The sequence below is a fragment of the Sus scrofa genome, chromosome 4 (genome assembly GCF_000003025.6).
Source record: "Sus scrofa isolate TJ Tabasco breed Duroc chromosome 4, Sscrofa11.1, whole genome shotgun sequence".
Classification (NCBI taxonomy): Eukaryota; Metazoa; Chordata; class Mammalia; order Artiodactyla; family Suidae; genus Sus; species Sus scrofa.
In genome coordinates this window covers 127,249,626-127,272,351 of record NC_010446.5, presented here as the reverse complement: position 1 = coordinate 127,272,351, position 22,726 = coordinate 127,249,626, and the positions used below count along the sequence as shown (strand labels likewise).

Genomic DNA, 22,726 nt, shown 5'->3' with positions numbered 1-22,726 from the left:
GTCTCCTCTATATCCAATACATTTCTCCAATTCAACATATCTACACTAACACTCTTGATTTCCTGCTGTGATCCAGAACCTGTTCCTCCTGTAGTCTTTTTATATCAGTAAGTAATAACTCCTTTAGTCCTTCTTAAGTCCCATTTTTCTCTCTAGGCTTCAATTCATTCCAGCGACAAGTCTTGTCAGCCCTAAATGTGAAATACAGCCAGTGTCCAAGTCTGCGTCTGTATAACCACACCTGGACTGCAGCGGTCATCGTGTCATGTCTTGCTCTCCAAGATTCTATTCCAGGACTAGTGATATTCACTGTTTTGAAAAAACTGAGATAAAATTCGTTTGTCACACAAGTTCCATGTGTGCATCATATTTCTACTTCTGTGTACAGCATAGCATGCTCCACCAAAAATTTAGATTCCACCTGTCACCATCTAGTTGATCCCCTTACCCGTGTCACTCTCCTCTGCTGGCTGACCCTTCCCCTCTGGTGACCACTACTTTGTTCTCAGACCCTACAATTTGTGTGTATGTGTGTTCATTTACTTTTTTTTTTTTTGCTTGTTTTTGTATTCCATGTATGAGTGAAGTCACATGGTATCTGTCTTTCTCCATCTGATGTATTTCACTTTGCACAATACCCTCAAGTGACATCCACATTGTCACACATAATAAATCAATAAGGCAAAGTTGCAGGTACAAAATTAACATACAAAAATATACTCCATTTCTCTATACTAATAAGAAGCCAGCAGAAAGAAAAAGAAAATGATCCCATTTATAATAGTGACAAAAAGAATAAAATACCTTGAATAAATTTAACCAAGGAATTGAAAGACCTGTACACTACAAACTGTAAAACACTGATGAAAGAAATTGAAAAATATGCAAGTGAATGGGAAGATGTCTCTGTATCTCATAGGTTTTGGTGTGTTATATTTTAATTTTCATTTGTCTTCAGGCATTCACCTTTGATTTCTTCATTGGCACAACAGTTGTTCAGTAGCATGTTGTTTAGTCTCCACATATTTCTGAGTTTTTTCCAGTTTTTTTTCTTGTAGTTGATTTCTAGTTCCAAACCATTATGATTGGAAAAGATGCCCAATATGATTATAGTTTTTAAAAATTTATCGAGGCTTGTTTTGTTTACCAGCACATGGTCTATGCTTGAGAATGTTCCATGTGCACGTGAGAAGAATGTATATTCTGCTGCATTTGGGTGGAATGTTCTATACAAATCTATAAATCTCTCTGTTCTAATGTATCATTCAAGACATTGTTTTCTTGTTGACTTTTGTGCAGATGATCTATCCATTGATGTAAGTGGGACATTAACTTTCCCTACTGGTATTGCATTGCTTTAATTTCTCCTTTTAAGTCCATTAATAATTGTTTACCTACTTTGCTGCTTCTATGTTAGGGGTATATACATTGATCAATTTTATGTCTTCTTAATGAATTATCTTCTTTATCATTATTTAATGTTCATCTTTTTCTCTTGTTACCTTTGTTGGCTTGAAGTTTATTTTGTCCCAGATGAGAGTAGGCTACACCCATTTTCTTTTGGCTGATGAAAGAAATTGAAAAATATACAAGTGAATGGGAAATTGTTTCTGTATCTCACTGAATTTCTTTCAATTTCTTTCTCTTTGCTCAAACCCTTCACTCTGAGCCTGTGTTCGCCTTAGAGCTGGGGCAAGTCTCTTGGAAGCAGCAGACAGTTAGGTGTTATTGTTTTAGTCCATCTAGTCATTCTGTGTCTTTCAATGTGACTTCAGTCCATTTCCACTTAGGATGATTATTGATAAATGAAGACCTGGTACTGCCATTTTATCTCGTGTTTGCTGGTTGTTCTATGTAGCCACTGTTTCTTCGGCCTTGTATTTCTGTCTGCCATATTGGTTTGCTGGTTTTCTATGGTGTTTTTCTCAGTCTCCTCTTTTTTAAAGTTTCGTGTCTCTGCTCTAGATTTATGTTTTGTGGTTACCACTGGGTTTCTATAAAGTTGTCTCATAGATAAAATAGTCCTTTTTCTGCTAATAGCGTCTTATCTTCATTTGCTTATATGGGTTCTTTCCTTTACCTCTTCCCCTTTAGGGGTTTTTTGGTCTTAAATTATCTCTTTTTTTCTGTAATTCTATACTTTTTTCCTTTCTTCGAAATTTTTTTAGCCCAAGAATCTCTATGCGTAACAAAAGCTGCTGGTGATTCTGATGTTCCTAAGCGAAATGTTTCTGCAAAACCACTCGGTTTTGACTAGAGTATTTTTATCTCATAAATATCTATGAGGAGTTCCCGCTGTGTCACAGTGGGTTAAGAACCTGACTGCAGCAGCTCGGTTGGTGCAGGTTCAAGAGGTGTGGGTTCAATCCCTAGCCCGGCACAGTGGGTTAAAGATCTGGCATTGCCACAGCTGTGTTGTAGGTGCAGCTGAGGCTTGGATTCAATCCCTGGCCTGGGAAACTTCCGTATGCCATGCATACAGCCATAAAAAAACAACAACAACAACAACAACAAAAAAAAAACAGCAAAGATCTGTGATGTGGGACTGAATTCATTCTTCGCTGGTGATTTTCAAAGCCCTCACTGCAGAGCTCTATAAATATGAACAACCTCTTTCGATGATAATTGTCTGTAGGCTCCTGGATGCAGAGCACCCCTGTTCTCTGGAGGTACAGACCCCCACTTCTGGAAGGGGATGGTGTTTGATCAAGGAGGTCCACAGAGAGAACCGAGCTTTCCCTTTTGAAAATCGGTTGGAAAATTAGTATGAAAGTACCTTTCCTCGGTTTGTTTAATTGTGGTAAAATACATTAACATAGTATTTACCATCGAACCACGTATAAGTAAATAGTTCAGTAGTATTAAGAACATTCAGGAGTTTCCGTCGTGGCGCAGTGGTTAACGAATCCGACTAGGAACCATGAGGTTGCGGGTTCGGTCCCTGCCCTTGCTCAGTGGGTTAACGATCCGGCCTTGCCGTGAGCTGTGGTGTAGGTTGCAGACACGGCTCGGATCTCACGTTGCTGTGGCTCTGGCGTAGGCCGGTGGCTACAGCTCCGATTGGACCCCTAGCCTGGGAACCTCTATATGCCGCGGGAGCGGCCCAAGAAATAGCAACAACAACAACAACAATAACAACAACAACAAAAGACAAAAGACAAAAAAAAAAAAAAAAAACATTCATTATCGTGTGCAGTCCTCACCGCCATCCATCTCCAGAAGGGTTTTCAGTTATAAAACTGAAACTCTCTCTTCAGTAAACATTCACTCCCAAGCCCCCTCTTCCCAACCCCTGGCAACACCATTCTGTTTTCTGTCTCTCTGACTTTGACACAAAGTTCCTCATATAAGGCCAACAATACAGTGTCTTTCTGTGACTGGCTTATTTACTGAGCATAGTGTCTTGCAGATTCCCTCGAGTTGGGCTCTGTGTCAGAATCTCCTTCGTTTCTAAGGCTCAATGATGTTCTCTCGAGTGTCCAGACCACATCTTGCCTTGCCGTGCATCCACCCATGAACATATCTTAGGTCTCCGTTTACCTGTTGTGTGTGATGCTGCTGTGGAAATGCATTCACACATATTTTGTTGAGACACGGCTTTCAGTTTGGGGGTCTGTATTCAGAATGAGACCTGCTAGATCCCATGGAGGTTCTGTTTTGGATTTTTGTGGTGTGTTTTTAGATTCCTATCAGTAGTACACAAGAGTTCCAGTTTCTCCTCACCCTCGACCTGGCTCGTACTGATTAGTTTCATGGATCTCTGCATTGTTTCTCCATTCTTTGCAATATCCCTCCTTATCTGTGGTTTTACTTTCCATGTTTTCAATTACCTACAGTCAGCTTCAGCACAGAGATACTAAATAGAGCATTTCAGACGTAAACCATTCCTAAGTTTTAAATCGTGCACCATGCTGAGTAAGGGGATGTAGTCGCGCCCCATCCTGCTCTGTCCTACCTGTGAATGAATCACGCCCTTGTCCAGTGTACCCGCTCGGTGCGTGTTACCTGCCTGTTAGTATAGGATCAAACAAAGTACACCTAAGGCTTGGTAATATCCAGGTTTCTGACACCCACTGGGGTCTTGGAACGTATTCCTGTGGAGAAGGGGAGAATCCTGTATGCCATTTATCTTTCCTCTGACTTTTGTTATTTACTTGCTGGCTTTGGATTTAGTTTGCTCTTCTTTTACAAGTTTTTTTTTTTTTAGGTTGTAGAGTTAATAATTTTGATATGAGGTCTTTTTTTGTTTGTTTGTTAATGTAAGCATTTACACTATAAATTTCCTATCTGACACTGCTTTCGCTGGCTCTCATAAGTTTTGGCATATCGTATTATTGTTATCACTCCTCTTATAAGTATTTTTTAAAATTTCTCCTGTGATTTCCTCCTTGATCTATTGATAGTTTAAAAATGTGTTGTTTACTTCCTGCAAATTAATTAACTTTCCAGTTTTACTTCTTTTTGGTGGGTAAGGGACACACCTGCAGCATATGGAAGGTCCCATGGAAGCGGTTTTGGAACTAGATAACAGAGTCTAGAACTTTGAAGTACATGCAGGAAAAAGCCAATATTGCAGTGAAGAGACCTAGAACGGTTATTCAGGTAAGAACTGTCAGGAATGAGGACCATACTCTTGGAAACTGGAAGGAAGATAATCTGTTTTAAAAAGTGGCAAAGAAGCTGCCTGAATTTGTTCATGTTCTCCTATCTGGTAGAAGGTAGATAAAGCAATACACAGTTGAGGAGGTCTCTGGAAAGAATGTGCGAGACAGGCTTCATTCCTCCTAGCAAAATATGAGAAGAGAAAGTAATGACAATGTAATCGTCCAGGAAAAAGGAATAGGAGCTGAAAGATTTGGAAACTTCTCAGGCTGACCGTGTGACAAAAACTAAGAAGGTGTGTTCAGAAGAGGCCAGTAAGAATGTCGTGGCAGGACGCCGTCAAGGAGATCAGTGTGGGTGTGAACCACAGATTTAATCAGCTGTCTCAGCCAAAGACAAGAATACAGCCGGGACCATACCTGCAGAAACGCTACCAGCGGAAACTACAGGATCCTGAGAAAATAGTATGAAATAAAGAACTGTTGGACTTCTTAGACAAACAGAATTGAACCAGAAAGCTATTCTGCTAATACATCCTATCCTTTAAGGCAAGGGAAGAAGAACCCAAATGCAATTCAGATCATCAGGGCTGCCACTTCCCCCATAAAGCCAGAGGTCATGGAATTGGGTGATGGGGGTCCAGGGTTGCCTCTGTGTTGATTTCAAAGACTGGAGGACATGCCCAGCAGAGGGTTGGTAGCAGCAGGGCCTCTGCCCCACAGGCCACAGGCACATAACCCCCGCCGCCGCGCAGAGCCTCAACCACAGAATCCCCACAGGCAGAACTGGGGAGGCAGGACTGATGCTCCCGGGGGTTCTGAGGCAGGACTCTTCCCCCAGAAACGCAGAGGGCAGAGCATTGAGAACAAGGGGATTATTCTTGAGCCTTAAGATACAGCATCTGTCTTGCTGGGTTTTAGAGTCGCTTGGGACATTCAGTCCCTCCTTCTTTCCTGTTTCTCCCTCTAGGACCAGGATGTTTATCCTTACGCTGCCTGTTCAAGTTCCACCATTGTCGTTTGGAAGCATATAAATTGTCTGTGAGAGCACAGGTCCACAGCTGGAGAATTTGTCTTGGGAGGATTCTTACCTTAATCACCCACATTTGATTTAGACGATACTTAGGGTGACATTTAGAGTTTAGATTTTAGAGTTAATGCTGGAGTGAGTTAAGCCTTTTGAGGTTTTCGAGATAGAAAGAATGAATGCTGCATGTGAAAATGGCATGAATTTGTGGGAAGTGGAAGGTGGAATGCGATGAACTTAATGTTTCTTTCCCTCCAAATTCACACGTTAAAGTTTAAATTCCCAATATGATGATATTTGGGGTTGGGATATTTGGGGAAGTAATTAGATCATAGGAGTGGAACCTTTGTAAATGGAACTTATGCCCTTATCAAAAGAGGATAAACATAAGATAGCTCCCTGCTCTCTGCCACATGAGGATGCAATGAGAATACAGTTATCTACAGACCACACATTGGACTCTCACCAGACATAGGTTCTGCCAGCAACTTGATCTAGGACTTTTCAGCCTCTAGAACTGAGAGAAAAAATTCTGTCAAGCCACCCAGTCTGTAATATTTTTATAGCATCTCTGTGTAAGACTCCTAGTATCTAAATCCTTGGTCTGTTTTAACAAGAATCCTAATAAGCCATTGGTATTGGAGACATAGAGCAATGTTTCTATAAGAAAAAGGGCTGAAAACCTCTTGAGTCATTTGAGACTAGTTTACTTTATTTGTCATCTTCACCCAGACTTGAGCTGAAAAGATCACGTTGAGTCTTAGTCGGGAACCCTCGTCCTGCCTCGCTCTGGAACTCTGGGTTCGAGCTAGAAAGCACAAATCCTGTTCTGTGGGCGTCTGCACATTGCACTGCTTCCCCCGATCCAGCAATCGGGGCTTTCCGTCAGTCCAGTGACGTAGTCCTTCCACCTGAGCACCTGTCTGTGGTTTGGGTCCATCAGGTCCAAGGACACGACAAGCTCAGCCAAAGACTTTCCTATTTAGTGAGGGTAATAGGAGAGATACTTATTACCCCTTGAAATGATAAGCAAATATTACACATTTCCAGTCATCCAACTTTCAACTCTGTATTCATTTCTTGAATCAGTGTGAACCCTGGGTTTGACCAGGCTTTAATATTATAATATTTGGTCCTTAGGATGCAATAATGTACAATTATATTCCCAGACGAGAGGGATTAGACTGAAGCAAAACTTGACTGTTTTATTTCTATTCTGAGTTTTAATGACTATCTAGATAAGATACATATAATTGCAGTTTTTATTGCTGCCTAAATAATATGTCAGCTCCCTATGGGGTGTAAGTTGCAGGAGGACAAAATCTTTACTTTTCTCTCTTTACATTATCCAGAACAATGGCAGAGAGGGCACGAGAATTTAGCAAAAACTGTCAATAATTGTGAATAGTTATTCTTTACTGTATATTAGACCACATGTGTGAACTAATTGTTAACTACTTTTGAAAGCTTTTTTCTTTTTTTAAGTAATCAGCACAAGTTGGTTTTATTATTTTTATTGAAAGGAAATTAAAAAATATTAATTCAAAGGTACATCTGTACTCATATTTACTGCAGCACTAGTCACAATAGCAAAGATATGAAAACGATAAATGCCCATCAACAGATGAATGGATAAAAAAGAAGTGGTCCATATACACAATGGAATATATTCAGCTATTCAACTATAAGGAAGGTGTATATCCTTCCATTTGCAGCAACGTGATTGGACCTTGAGCACATTATACCAACTTAGTAAGTCAGACAGAGAAAGACAGGGACTATATGATGTCGCTTGTATGTCAGATCCAAAAAAGTCAAGTCTTTTTCCTTCCTATCAGGAGGTCTCTAGTCTTAAGGTTGGGATATCTACTCTTTGGAGTTCTCAATGAAAACAGATACTCAGATATTTCTATAGAATAACTTGCTTTTTTGTTAAACTTTACCATTTATTGGCCACGTAGTCACTATTACACAGATTCTTTCTTAAAAGGCAAAGCCATTCTTCCCTCTGAATACTTGAAGCCACAGCTAGATAAGTCCTTTAAAATCTCCAGGGAGATATGTTAACATCCTTGCAGAGGCACAGACTGTGATACAGGAGGTCACAGAAGAGCAGACTATACACAAAAAAAAGTTTATTTTGTTCTACGAGCCTTTAAACCACCTTAGAGACCTTAGTCTAGTGTCTGAAATCCAAACCACTTAACCCCTCAGACCTTTGGTGTGTTCATGGACATCTGGCAATAGAAAACCGTCACGCATGGGTCAGCCTTTTCATTTTTGCCGGCAGGCTCTTATTTAGTACACTCTGTGCCTAAACATGCTTCATGAAGATGCACAGGAAAATATGCAGTGGTTTCTGTCCTTAGATGAACTTTACTTTTACTGGAGAACAAACACTAGACCAAGTCATCTGCACCTGGGCTGGGACTGCATCTATTACCAGCATCCCATGCGCCTCTACTTTAGCAGGGACACTGTGGCATCTTTTTAGAATCTGGGTAGCGCTGCTAACCTGGATCCTGATTGAAAGAGTCCTGAAAACACTTGGGCATATTCCCAATCCCCAGCACACAGGTACCAACTTAATGTCTGAGGTCCCCTAGAAGGGGGACGGGGAAGGTCGTTGTCATTTGACCTTGTCCTGGCATTTCAGGATGCTTTGTCTTGGGATCCTGCCCTCCCCTCAGGAGATGTATTCATGGTCTGAAACTCGCTTAGACCAAGTCTAGGGCTTGTGACTTTGTTATTGAGGCCACCTCTCAGCCTCCTGATAAACGTCCTAGATGCCACTTGATTGTTTCCTCCCCATCCCTTTGGAATCGACAGACACCTTGTTCAATTTGCCGTCTTCAGAATTTTCTCCGGTCAGGTCTGGCGGGCTGCCACGCCAACCATGTTATGGACTGAAAGGCTGTGTTCTCCAAAATTTGTCTGAGGAAACTCTCACTCCCAGTGTCCCGATGTACTTGGGAGTGGGGCTTTGGGGAGGAAATTAGGTAATGAGTGTGGGGCCTTCATGACTCTGATTAGTGCCCTTATAACAAAGAATCAAGAGACTCTTCCTCTCCGCCCGCCCCCCCCATGTATGAAGACACGTCAGGAAAGGTGCCCTCTGTAAAACTGCAAAAGCACCCTTACCAAGAACCCAGCAATGTTGGCACACAGCTTTTGGACTCATAGCCTCCAGAACTGGGAGAAACAAATGTTTGTGAAGCCACCCGGTCTATGGTAATTGGATGCAGCAGCCTGAGCTTAGACAGGCCGTGATTCGCATCACTGTCATGTGCAGACTTGGCTTCTGAGGTTTAAAGGCCAACATCTGGCCTCAATGTGTCAGGGTTTCTCATCTCCAATACTGTCAGGGCCTCTGACTCTGCAGTGGTACATTGCCACTCTGTGCTTGCCTGCAGCATAGAGGCCACCACTGAATTTCTAAGGACTATTGGATTCCTCTCATGAGTGTATTTTCTTGACGTTCAGAAATTTGCTTCTAACACCTGAAAAGTATAATTCAAAGATAGTATACAATGGCTACTCCAGCTGAGATTCAAAGTGTAACAGGAAAGTTTGTACCTTATTTTAGAAGCAAATATAATGGCTTAAAAACCAAAGCCAAAATAAAAATAAGATTGTGATGCAGATTTTATGTTTTCTAGTATTCTGATCCAACTTATTGAACAGGCTAATGTCATTTCTAGAGGCAAGGAGCAGTTTCATCATTGAATAGTCACTTTCACATTCCATTTATTTTTCATAATTTATTATACTTTATGTTTTCTTTATTGGGAAATGGTAATACAAGTGGTTCTTTACAAAATTGAAAAGATAGTGGATGTAATGAAAAGCATGTCTTCTTTCCATCTCTGAGGACAAGCTGTCCTTTCCAGAAGGAACCAATGATATCAGTTCCTAATCAATCTTCCAGAGTTATTCTAGCTGTATATACATAAGAGTGCATATAATAATTGCAGTTTTATGGTAAACACATTACACAAATTGTTTCGTACTTCATTTTTCTTTACACTCCACAATGTATCTTCAAGATTATCCTACATGTACACAAATAGATCTCCACCACCAATTTACTGGCTGGCTACATAGTATTCAAGTATATGAACATAAAAATATAGATTACTAATTTATATAAATAGATTTTTAAGTAAGTTTTCAATCTTTTGCTATTAAAAGTGATATCCTCAACGAGCCTTTTTTATATTCAAAAGTTTGTTGATTCAAAGTGAATCAACACCTGAAATAGGACAGATCATATGTCTATTATATATTCATTTTCTCAATAAATAATGGCAAATTCTTGTAATATATATTGAGAGACAGGATAAAGATGGTGGAAGAGTAAGATGTGGCGCTCACCTTCTCTCACAACAGATTAAAAAAATGTCTACATGTACAGTGAGTCATGCAGAATATCTACTGAACACTGGCAGAAGACCTTAAACCTCAAAAAAGGCCCAGAAACCCTCCACATAACTGGATAGAACAATAGGGGGAAAAAAAAGAGAGGGCGAGAGAGAGAGAAGAGAAAATACAAGAAATCAGGACAGGAGCAGCACTCCTGAGAGGGAGCTGTGAAAGAGGAAAGGAATACTCAGCCTGGGGTGTCACCAAACTGATGGGGAGGTCGGCTGAGATGGAGGGGAACCTCAAAACCTTGGGGAAAAAGTGCAACAGCCAGACTGAGGAGGGAAAAGACGAGAGAGAGCCGCACAGACCATTGGTACCTCTGGCCCAGAAACCACAGCCTGAGACATGTGGGAGGGGGCTGGGCTCTGAGACTCAGACTTCAGAGGTCAGTTCCAGAGAGAGGACTAAGGCTGGCTGTGTGGGGACAGCCTGAGGGGCGAGGAAGGCAGTGCATGACAGGAGGGGGAACAGAGCATCACAGCCTAGGAAGCGAGTATGGGAAGAGGCCGAGGTCCACAGGAGAAGAAAGGTGCCTTTTTGGGGAAGGACAAGAGGAGGAGGAGTAGGACCTCCAAAGGAATATATTTCTCTGTGCACGTGTAGGCTCTCAGATGCAGGGCATCTCTTGTGTGGGCTATGGGTGGCAGGGGTAAACTGCCACAGCCTTCTCAGACTCCAGAGGTGGGCATAGTCTGTCACTACTAGGGGTCTGTGAACAGGCACCACCTATGGCCCCAGTCACCTCAGGGGTTGCCACAGAGGAGGGCACTACAACAAAGCATAAACTGTTGTTGCTCTCACACCTCTGGGAATGCACAAGCCCTCCTGTTGCCACAGCCAAAGGCTCCGGGCCCTGCAACAAGGAGTAGCCTGTGCCACCTCCTCAGGGGTCCTCACCACTGTCAAAGGCCCAGCAACCAAGCATGGGCTACAGGTCCTGCCAATTGCCTCCATCTCCCTGGAAGCACATGCATGCCATGCACTAGCACACCCCCTATCAGGGGTATAACAGCCTGCACATGCTAAAGAAAGAGATATCAAAGCATCTAAACCAAAAGCAGCCCTCACACCAAAACAAAAAGAAAAAGAAAAATTAAGCCGTCACAAATTAGCCAAGGACACTCTCACATATAAATAGCCCAGTAAGACTACAGTAGTTGTATTCCCTAAACTAACAGAATAAGAAAAACATAAGCCAAATGAAGAAGCCCAGGAACCATTCTCAGTTAAAAAGAACAGGAGAATTTCCCTCAAGAGGCAAACAATGAAACAGACCTCTGCAGTCTAACAGACACTGAGTTCAAAAAGGAGATAGTGAGAACTCTGAAGGATTTAAGAGCAATTATAGAACAGTAATGCAGATTACTTTAGCAAGTAAATTGAAAATATATGGAGGAGCCAAGAAAATTTTAAAAATTCATTTGCTGAAACACAAGCTGAGTTAGAGGCATTGAAGAGCAGAATGAATAATGCAGAGGAACAGATAAGTGACTTGTAAGATAGAATAATGGAAATCCCCAATCAGGGCAGCAGACAGAAAACCAAATGAAAAATCATGAAAGCCATATGAGATCTATGGGATAATATAAAGTGGACCAATCTTTGCATAATAGAGGTTCCAGAAGGTGAAGAAAAAGAAAAGAGGCTTGAAAATATATTTGAAGAAATTATGCCTGAAAATTTTCCAAATATAAAGGAAGCAGATATCAAGATACAGGAAGCACAGAGGGCTCCAAATGAGTTAAATCCAAACAGACCCACCCCAAGACATATTATTTAAAAAATAGCAAAAGTTACAAATAAGGAGAAGATTCTAAAGGCAGCAAGATAAAAACAAAGAAGTAATTATAAGAGAAACCTCCGTAAGTCTATCAGCTGATTTCTCTATAGAAACACTATAGGCCAGAAGAGAGTGGCAAGATGTATTCAGAGTTCTAAAAGAGAAAAATTTGTAGCCTAGAATATTCTACTCAGCAAGATTATCATTTCGAATAGGAAAAAATAAAGAATTTCTCCAAAGAGCAAAAACTGAAAGAATATAGCAATACTAAACACTTTCTAAAAGAAATACTGAAAGGTCTCCTCTAAATAGGAAAGAGGTAAGAAGATACAGGGTGGAGGAAATCACAATTGGAAAGTGATCACTTAAATAAGCCAGTATACAAACCTAAAAGGAAAAAAAGAAAACCTACTTGTAAAAGTGAAAATAAACACAAGGAAGAGCAAAGAGTTAAAGGATATCAAGATCATAAAATGCATGGAAGGAAGCTAAGAGAATCCATACTCTCTTCTTTTTTTTTAGAATATGTTTGAGCCTATATGATTATTGGGCTAAAGCAAGCAGATATAGGAAGAGGTTAACATACTTGAAAAACAGGGCAACCACAAATCAAAACCAAACAATACATTCACAGAAACAAAAAAGGAGAGGACACAAGGATAAAATCAAAGGAAATGATCCAACCAAGAAAGGAAAGGAACAAAAGAGAAACATAGAATCAACTAGAAAACAAGGTTTAAAATGGCAATAAAAACATACTTATCAATAATTACCTTAAATGTGAATGGACTGAAAGCTCCAATCAAAAGACATAGAGTGGAATACTGGATTAAAAAAAACAAGAGCCTATGATATGCTGCCTACAAGAGATTCACCTTAGAGCAAAGCACATATATAAATTGAATGTGAGGGGACGGAGAAAGATATTTCATGTGAATGGAAATGACAGGAAAGTGGGAGTCACAATGCTCATGTTAGACAAAACAAACTCGAAAACAAAAGAGGACACTATTTAATGATACAAGGATCAATTCAAGAAGGACGAAGAAGGACTCTATTTAATCATAAAAGAATCACTTCAAGAAGACGATATTACACTTGTCAGTATAATGCCCCTAATACTGAGCATGCAAATACCTATGACAAAAACTAACAGACATAAAAGGAAAAATTGATGGGAATGAAGCAATAGTAGGATATTTTAACACATCACTCACATCAATGGACAGATCCTCTAGAATGAAAATCAATAAGGCAACAGAGATCCTAAGTGACGCAAAAGAACAATTAGACTTAATTGATACTTTTAGGACATTACATCAAAAAAAAAATCAGAATATACATTCTTTTCAAGTGCACATGGAACATTCTCAAGGATTGACCACATACTGAGGCACAAAACTAACTTCAACAAATTTAAGTAGAGAAATTATTTCAGACATCTGTGACAACAATGGCATGAACCTGGAAATCAACCATAGGAAAAGAAAAGAGAAAAAACTGACTACATGGAGACTAAACAACACACTACTAAAAAACCAATGGGTCAATGAGGAAATCAAAAGGGAAATTAAAAAATACCTTGAGACAGGGAGTTCCATGGTGGCTCAGCAGAAAATGAACCCGACTGGTATCCATGACACGGGTTCAATCCCTGGCTCACTTAATGGGGTAAGGATTAAGCATTGCTGTGGGCTATGGTATAGATCACAGATGTGGCTTGGATCCCATGTTCCCATGGCTGTGGCATAGGCTGGTAAGTGCACCTCTGATTCAACCCCTAGCCTGGGAACTTCCATAGGCTGCAGGTGAAGGTATGGCCCTTAAAAACATACCTTGAGATAAATAGTAATGAAAACACAACCATTCAAAATCTATAGGATTCTGCAAAAGCAGTTCTAGAGAGAAGTTTATAGCAATACAGGCTTCCTCAACAAAGAAGAAAAATCCCAAGTTCACGAGGGTGGTTCAACATATGAAAATAATCAATGTCATACACCACATTAACGAAAGAAAAGTCAAAAACCCCATGACCATCTCAATTGATGCAGAAAAAGCATTTGACAAAATCCAACAGCCATTCGTGATGAAAAGTCTTACCAAAGTGGGTATAGAGGGAATAAATATATCTTAACATAATAAAAGCCATTTATAACAAACCCACAGCCAATATAATACTCAGTGAAGAAAACCTGAAAACCTTCCCACTAAAAGCTGGAACAAGACAAGGATGCCCACTCTCACCATGTTTATTCAACAAAGTGTTAGAAATCCCAATGACAGCAATCAGACAAACAAAAGAAATAAAATATGCAAACTGGAAGAGAAGAGGTAAAACTGTACTATATGCAGGTGACATGATACCATACCATACCAACCCTAAGGATGCCACAAAAAAAAGAAACTACTCAGACTGATCAATGAATTCAACAAAGTAGTAGGACACAAGATTGACATTCAGAAGTAGGTTGCATTTCTGTATACTAATGATGACATATTAGAAAAGCAATATAAAAATACAATGCCTTATAAGATCACACCCCCCAAAATTAAATACCTAGGAATAAACCTGAAAGACTTAGATGCTGAGAACTATAAAACATTAATCAAGAGAATTAAAGAGGACTCAATGAAATGGAAAGATGCTCCTGGATTGGAGGAATTAATATTGTTAAAATGGCCATATGAGCCAAAGTAATCTACAGATTTAATGCGATAACAAATGCTGGAAAGGGTGTGGGGAAAAGGGAACCCTCCTAAACCACTGGTGGGAATGTAAATGGGTAAAACCACTATGGAAAACAGTATAGAGGTCCTTCAGAAAACTAAATATAGATCTATCATATGATCCAGCAATCCTACTCCTGGGAAAAAAACCTGCATAAAACTTTCATTCAAAAAGATACATGCACCCCTATGTTCATTGCAGCACTATTCACAATAGCCAAGACATGAAAACACCCTTAATATACATGAACAGATCAATGGATTAATAAGATGTGGTACATGTACACAACAGAATACTACTTGGCCATAAAAGGAACAAAATAATGTCATTTGCAACAACATGGATGCAACTAGAAATTCTCCCATTAAGTGCAGTATGTTAGAGAAAGACAAACTCCATATGATACCACTTATATGTGGAATATAAAACATGGGATAAATGAACCTATCTACAAAATAGATTGACGGACAAAGAGAACAGACTTGTGGTTGCCAAGGGGATGCGGGAGGGAGTGGGATGGACAGGGAGTTGGGGTTAGTAGCTGCAAACTATTACATTTAGAATGGATTAGCAATGAGGTCCTGCTGTACAGCACAGGGAACTGTATACAATCTCTTGTGATAGAACATGATGGGAGATAATATGAAGAAAAGAATGTGTATCTATAGGTATAACTGGGTCACTTTGCTGTAAAGCAGAAATTGACAGAACATTGTAAATCAACTATAATAATAAAAACATATATAAAAAATAAGATTACAAACCCAAAAAAATAAAAAATGAAAAAATGCACCCCAAAAAAACCCTCGTAACCAAAAAACATACATAGTATTTCTCACAAACAGAGTAGAAGTGTTACGTGGAAAAATAGCTGAAATGATCCTAATGACAAAATTTACAAAGGCTTTTACAACCCAGTGAGTATCATCACTGTCAGTACCAGCAATTATATTTCTCAAGTGATCTATCTCCGCATTCATCTTCTCAGATCTCCTTTCAAATACTTTACCGAGGAGAACTTCTTGCGTCTAAAAAAATACGAGGAAGAAAAACAAAACAAAACGAAAATAAAAACAAAAACAAAATAAAAATTAAAAAATATGAGGAAGTAAATCATTTGATACCCCCAGGATTTCAAGGATTGCATCTTATATTTATGAGCATTTTCAAGGTCTCTTTGTTTTACACCTAAAATTGCTCACTTTTACACAATCATGAAAGAAGAAATTTGTGACACAGAAAATTCCAGGTTTGAACCTACAATTATGAGAAAGCCTTACAATAAAAGCCACTGTCAGGTTTTACCGGGAGGCTAAGCTGACATGAGGACAAGGGGATTTTGTCCCAGGCAAAAACTGCCAGGTGGTAGGTGGCCGCGGTCTGGTTGCACTACTTCTCCGTCCCACTCAGGGTGGCGGGTCACCCAAGGCAGAGACTGCTATAAACGCTACGTGCACAGTGAGAGAATTCTTTCTATGCCTCACGGGAGCTTGGGTACCCATCACACCTGCAGACGATGCAGCAAGGGGAGAAGCTGTCACCTCCCTGCTACTAAGGCCTGGATGTTTCTGATCCTTTTATGTCAGCGCAGATCAGCCTCAGGGCTTGGGTGGCAGCAGGGTTCCTGGTCATTGGCTGTGGTCTTGGTAAAGCAGATCAGTGCCGCTCATGTTAGATAGGTGTGGTTAGGATATCCGGATAATCAACCTCATGGTATCATTTTAAAATTCCCAAAACAGCCATCCAAACCCTGTTTCTATTCAACATCTTCATGCTGAATTCTTTGGAGTCTACTAGAGAGTCGAGTTCAAAGGCTTTGGGAGGAATCAGAGGCTTCGGGGCTCTAAGTAGTCACAAGCAGTACCCGGCAGTGCTGCCCCCCACCCCGAGGGCTTGCTGTCACCTTCACCACCCCTTCCTGAGGTGCCAGGAGAACACCCAGCAGGCGCTATGAGGCACAGCCTGACTTACCTTCAGCTTACGCTCCAACATCATATTCTGCTCTCTCAGTCGATATTCTAGCTCTCTCTCCAGCTTCTTTCTCAGCTGGTCTATGTTTTCCTGGAAACTTCCCTTCTGAGCTGCCAGCTGCTGCTCCTGCTCTTGCAGCTTCTGGTTCAGCAGCTCCTGTTTCAGCCGCTCCTGCGCCTTCTCCGCTGCCTCCTTCCTGGCCCGCTCCTCTGCCCCAGGAAGGTTTAGAGAGGGACGAAAATAACGTGAGGACTGATCTCAACCCTCCTGAGCTCAGAAACCAAACTGGAAGGGGAGGCTGGGAAACCCCAAATTGTCCCCGTGTCCACCCCACCCAGAGACATTTCAGAGTTGATGGGAAGGCTCTGCCTGGCTGCTGTCCAACCACGTCCACGCCCGACTCCCCTGGCAGGTGTCAGACATGGCAGAGTTGTTCCACAGAAGGAGAGGAAGCTGCTTGTATCAGGAAGGTTTTGCTCTCCCAGCAGCCAGAGGGCCCTGCAGGAACGACCCATCCCACTGTGAGCAGAGCCCGTACCTGCTATGGCCTTCTGCCCGTCAGTGAGGGCTTTATCTGTCTGCAGGATGGATTTCTCTGTTGCCACCTGTGCCTGCAGGAAGCGCTGGAGGACCTTGTCGGCCTGAGGAACGAAGACACAAGTAGGGAACTCAATGTCCACTGGGGAGAGGAGTGCTGCCAAGACAAGGATGTCCAGAGACGTGCTGCTCCTTGTTTAAAATCCTGTAGCTGTTCCCTACAAACAGTCTAGGCTCCTAGAGGCACCTGTCTGTCTCTGGTCTCTGACCCAAGGCTGCCGCCCTCTACCCACCTTAGGGACCAGCTAGTCAGAGATACATCCAGTTCTATAAACTCCCAATCTCTGGGGCTTTTCTATACCTGACTTCCAAGGGGGAAATTGTGCCTCGAAACTGTGCTGCTGTTCACCTCTGCCCTTTGCTGGCTGTAACTTTATTATTTTATCTTGCTGAAGCTTCTCAGTTCAGATCTTTAAAATGGGGACAATAATATAGATGTTTTATTTTCTTCTTCTTTTTGGGGCCACACCCACAGCATATGGAATTTCCCAGATGTGGGGTCGAATCAGAGCTGCAGCAGCTGGCCTGTTCCACAGCCATAGTAGCACAGACTCCAATCCACATATGCAACCTAAAGCTGCAGCTGGCCGCCATCAGGGATCCTTAACCCACTGATCGAGGCCTGGAAATAAACCTGCATCCTCATGGACACTAGTTGGGTTCTTAACCCAATGGGTCACAACAGGAACTCCTTATAGATGGTTCTTAATGTTATTTGAATGATTAAATAAAAGAGACTAGAGAAAAAGTTTAGCTTTATGGTTATAGGCATTAATAGTTCAATATATGTTAGTTGTGTTGTTTTTATCATAATTACTTTTTTATTATCACACTTGTTAATATCACCTATGTAGCCCATTTTTCACAGGCTCACAAGTGCCATATCTTTGTATAAAATTGTCTGCCTTTGACTTCCTCTCTTATTTTGATCAACCTTGAGGACAAAGACTCTGATATGTGAGTCATCAGTTCTTGGCACAGCAGTTATCATGTTGTTGGATAAAGAAATGAATAATTTAAATCTAAAATCTCTGGTGGATTTTAGAAATCCACGGTCATTTTAGGGGAATGGACATCCCTACTCTTCTCGGGAATAAGCTGCATCATGTGGACCTTATGAGCTAAAGCCGTCACGATGTCCCACATTACCCACACTTGCTGCTGTGCTCTTTCATTTTCGGGAGACACCTTTGACCCTGTTCTGAGGCTCCCCTGGCTCCCCTTGTTCCTCACCTGCACTCCTTTCCTGAGCACATGGCAATAGTCCCATTCCAATCTTTGCTTTGCTCTCCGGTAGAGTTCATGGCCTCCAGGAACAGAGAACATTCCTGCTGAAATACATTCCACCAGGGTCTCTGAAAGCTGATCAAGTTTTTCCTGGCAGTATTTGGCAGATGCCTCTTCATTCTGCAGCACGAAACCCTCCTTCTTATTCTTTATGATTTCCTGCAAGGGAAATGCAGAGCGATGTCACCAGAAACAAGGAACAGAGGACACAACATTCAAGGAATCTGGTGGTGAGATTGGTCTGCGGTCCTCATGAGAAACGTGTGCTACTGGAGGCCGTGGAATAAAGCAGCAGTCACAAGACTTGATGTGCTCCCAACGCTGAAAACCCGGGAAGACGAAGGGCAAGTTTCTTAGCCTCGCTTCAGGCTTTTCATCTGAAAGCTTGGCGTTACATCACATAGTCCCTGTGGTTCCTGCAGCTGCAACATTCAGTGATTCCATCTTCAAGGATACTTGGGGAAACCTAGGTTGAACATGGCCCGGAATGAGGGTTTGCTGAGAGCAGGTTGGTCCGGGCCTCTCGGGAGTGTGTGCACAGAAAAAGAAACCAGCTCACGAATGACTTTGGGTGCTGTGAACAGGCTTGGAATCCATCGCAGTATTTACTTCAGGAAGATACCTGTACCGCTTTTGCATCAGAGATCAGAGAGACTCCCGGGGAAATTGCCTGTGGTTTGGCAGGAAAGAAAAGGAAATGCCTTTGGGAAGCTAACCCCTATGAGGACACAGACTGCTTCGTTCCCAAGTGTGCGATGAGCACAGGTTCCATAAAGACACTTCTAGGCTCCATTCTTTAAGAGGAGGGAACAAATGTCAACTAGTAAGACAGCTTACCACCAGCATCTTCTGGAACTCCTGTGTGTCATCCTTGAAGGAGTGTTCCATGAAGACCGCAATGGCCTCGCACTCGCAGTCTGCGTGCACCTCCAGCAGCTCCAGGTACGTGTCTGCGGGGAGGTCCAGTCGCTGGGCCATCTGCTCGCTATAGTGGTCGGCTGCCTTCTGCATGGCTGCTGAGTTCTCCAGCTGGGCCAGGGTTGCCACTGCGTTCTCCAGACAAGGAACGTCTCCGGTATTGATGGCATCCACGTATGCCACCACCAGAATCCCCAGCCCTGAAGAAGCCATGAAATTTAAGGGATAAATAGTCAGTGAGATCCAGGATTCTGAAACTACATTTCTAAAGCCACACGCACACGTACACACAAACACCCCTTCCTCCTTCAACAGTTCTCACCTTCATTTTCCTACCGACTTTTCACTTGTATGGTTTTCCAGGCCACAGGGCTAAGAACATTGAAAATCTACACATTTATCTAGCATACTGTGCGTATCTAGAAAATACAGTTTCCCATTTTAAAAACTGAAGGCCAAATGGATTACATAGGGATTCACATGAAGCAGGTTATATAGATTAGATTTATTCCTAAGGCTGAGTCATTAACTGGATTTTTAAAGAAACACTTTACAGTTTTATTGCCCTTATAACATGTGAGGCATTATTGTCAATGATGTCACGTGTTAAGTGAATTAATTCTCAAAGCAGCTTTCTGAGGTAGGTTTGTACTTCACCCCATTCTAGAGATGAGGAAACTGAGTCGAAACTTTCCTCAAGTCCCCAGACAGGTCGGCTCCAAAGTCTGTGCTCTCTGCCACCTGTTGTGCTTCTGTCTGCAACTACCCACAATGCCCCCTCACTCATGGACCACTTACAATTAAGCTTAATAGAGAACATTCCAGAACTTTTTCTATTAATGTAAAAAAAGAGTATGTGACTCAGTACTAGATCATATATAAATATATTCTCCATGTATAACATATTTATTTCCCACTAGGGCTCCAAATAATAAGCATTTCCTCCCCCCAAATCTTATGAACAAAGAAACAAGCTTGGAGGGGCTGAGTAATTTGGCCCAAATCTCACAACGTTGGTGGAAGGCAAACTTTTGGCCAGGTATGCCACCTCCATCAAAGGGATTCTTTTCTCTGCGCTACGCTGCGTCACTAGCTTTCTGTTTTGATTTGGTAAAATGCATACTATGTGCTGCTGTCCAATGTGTCTTTGGGTGGAAGGCAGTTAAGTGGGATCATGGGTGTTCTCAATGCCCACCCAGGTCCACTCTCCCAGCGGGCACACTTTCCCCCCAGGTGACCACACTGTCCAATTCTCTAGAAGGTCTGGGTCACATCACTCACCTTAGGACCTGCACTCAGGAAGACTGAGTCCAGACAGGGAAGAAGCACCAGTGTTGACAATTCAAACATCCTTCGTAGAAAAAAAAACCACCACCCACACTGAGACAGGAGTTGCCTTTTGGAGCTCTGTGGCAGTATTCATAATTTTTAGCCATACAATTTGCCTTGAATTAGTAGGGACATGTTCTTTCAGAAAGTCCAGTGACTAATTTCCCAAAGAGTTTTAGTAAAATGTTTTGTTGAGGTGACTTCTACTGACTTAAGAAAGCCCTAAAAACTGTTTTAACACTTTTAATTCAGGGTCATTTCTTTTTTTTTTAATTACTCAATGAATTTATTACATTTATAATTGTACAATGATTATCACAATTCAATTTTATATCATTTCCATCCCACACCCCCAGCACATCCCTCCAACCCCCCAAACTGTCTCCCTTGGGAACCATAAGTTTTTCAAAGTCTGTGAGTCAGTATCTGTTCTGCAAAGAAGTTCATTTTGTCCTTTTTTTAGATTCCACATGTCAGTGAATGCATTTGATGTTGGTATCTCATTGCCTGACTCACTTCACTTAGCATGATAATTTCTAGGTCCATCCATGTTGCTAAAAATGCGGTTATTTCTTTCTTTTTATGGCTGGGTAGTATTCCATTGTGTATATGTACCACATCTTCTTGATCCACTCTTCTGTCGATGGACATTTAGGTTGTGTCCATGTCTTGGCTATTGAAAATAGTGCTGCAATGAACATTGGAGTACATGTGTCTTTTCGAGTCATGGTTTTCTCTGGATAGATGCCCAGGAATGGGGTTGCTGGATCAAATGGTAGTTCTATGTTTAGTTTTCTGAGGCATCTCCATACTGTTTGCCACAGTGGTTGCACCAATTTACAATCCTACCAATTTACAGTGTAAGAGGGTTCCTTTTTCTCCACACCCTCTCCAGCACTTATTGTTTGTAGACTTTTTGATGATGGCCATTCTGGCTGGTGTAAGGTGCTACCTCAGAGTGGTTTTGATTTGCATTTCTCTAATAATGAGTGATGTTGAAGATCTTTCCATGTGTTTTTTGGCCATCTGTATATCTTCTTTGTTTAGATCTTCTGTCCATTTTTTGATGGGGTTTGTTTTTTTGGTATTGAATGGTAGGAGGTGTTTATAAATTTTGGAGATTAATCCCTTGTCAGTTGATTCATTTGCAAAGATTTTCTCCCATTCTGTGGGTTGTCTTTTCACTTTGTTTAGGGTTTCCTTTGCTGTGAAGAACTTTTAAGTTTAAGTCCCATTTGTTTATTTTGTTTTTACTGTCATTACTCTGAGAGGTGGATCTGAGAAGATGTTGCTGTCATTTATTTCGGAGAGTGTTTGGCCTATGTTTTCCTCTAAGAGTTTTAGAGTGTCTGGTCTTATATCTAGGTCTTTAATCCATTTTGAGTTTATTTTTGTGTATGATGTTAGGGAGTGTTCTAAGTTCATTCTTTTACATGTGGCTGTCCAGTTTTTCCAGCACCATTTATTGAACAGGCTGTCTTCTCTCCATTGTATATTCTTGCCTCCTTTGTCATAGATTAGTTGACTGAAGGTGTGTGGCTTTAATTCTGGGCTATCTATCGTATTCCACTGATCTGTATCTCTGTCTTTGCACCAGTACCATACGATTTTGATGACTGTTGCTTTGTAGTATAGTCTGAAGTCAGGGAGCCTGATTCCTCCAGCTCCATTTTTCCTTTTCAGGATGTCTTTGGCTATTCTTGGTCTTTTGTGCTTCCAAACAAACTTTAAAATATTTTATTTCAAGTTCTGTGAAAACTGTCCTCGGTAATTTGAGAGGGATTACATTGAATCTGTAGATTGCCTTGGGTAGTACAGTCATTTTGTTAATATTGACTTTTCCAATCCAAGATCATGGTATGTCTTTCCATCTATTTGTGTCATCTTTGATTTCTTTCATCAACGTCTTTCTTATAGTTTTCAGATTACAGGTCTTTTGTCTCTGTAGGTAGGTTTACTCCTAGGTATTTTATTCTTTTGGATGCGATGGTAAATGGGATTGCTTCCCTAATTTCTCTTTAAGATCTTTCATTGTTAGTATATAGACTTGACTTGACTTCTGT

At 41.3% G+C, this 22,726-nt stretch overlaps 1 protein-coding gene across 7 annotated transcripts in view; it reads right to left on the bottom strand.

Moving 5' to 3' along the window:
- Positions 10,634–22,726, bottom strand: part of LOC102161784 (guanylate-binding protein 6-like) — a 39,054-nt gene continuing 26,961 nt past the window's right edge. For all 7 annotated transcript variants that reach the window (XM_005663708.3, XM_021090305.1, XM_013997411.2 and 4 more), the window contains 5 exons: positions 19,254–19,534; positions 18,363–18,575; positions 17,071–17,173; positions 16,533–16,741; positions 10,634–15,589 (listed from right to left, as the gene is read on the bottom strand). In XM_005663708.3, coding sequence (XP_005663765.3) covers positions 15,281–15,589; positions 16,533–16,741; positions 17,071–17,173; positions 18,363–18,575; positions 19,254–19,534 — 1,115 coding nt within the window. In that variant the 3' untranslated portion in view covers positions 10,634–15,280. The remainder of the gene's footprint in view (positions 15,590–16,532; positions 16,742–17,070; positions 17,174–18,362; positions 18,576–19,253; positions 19,535–22,726) is intronic.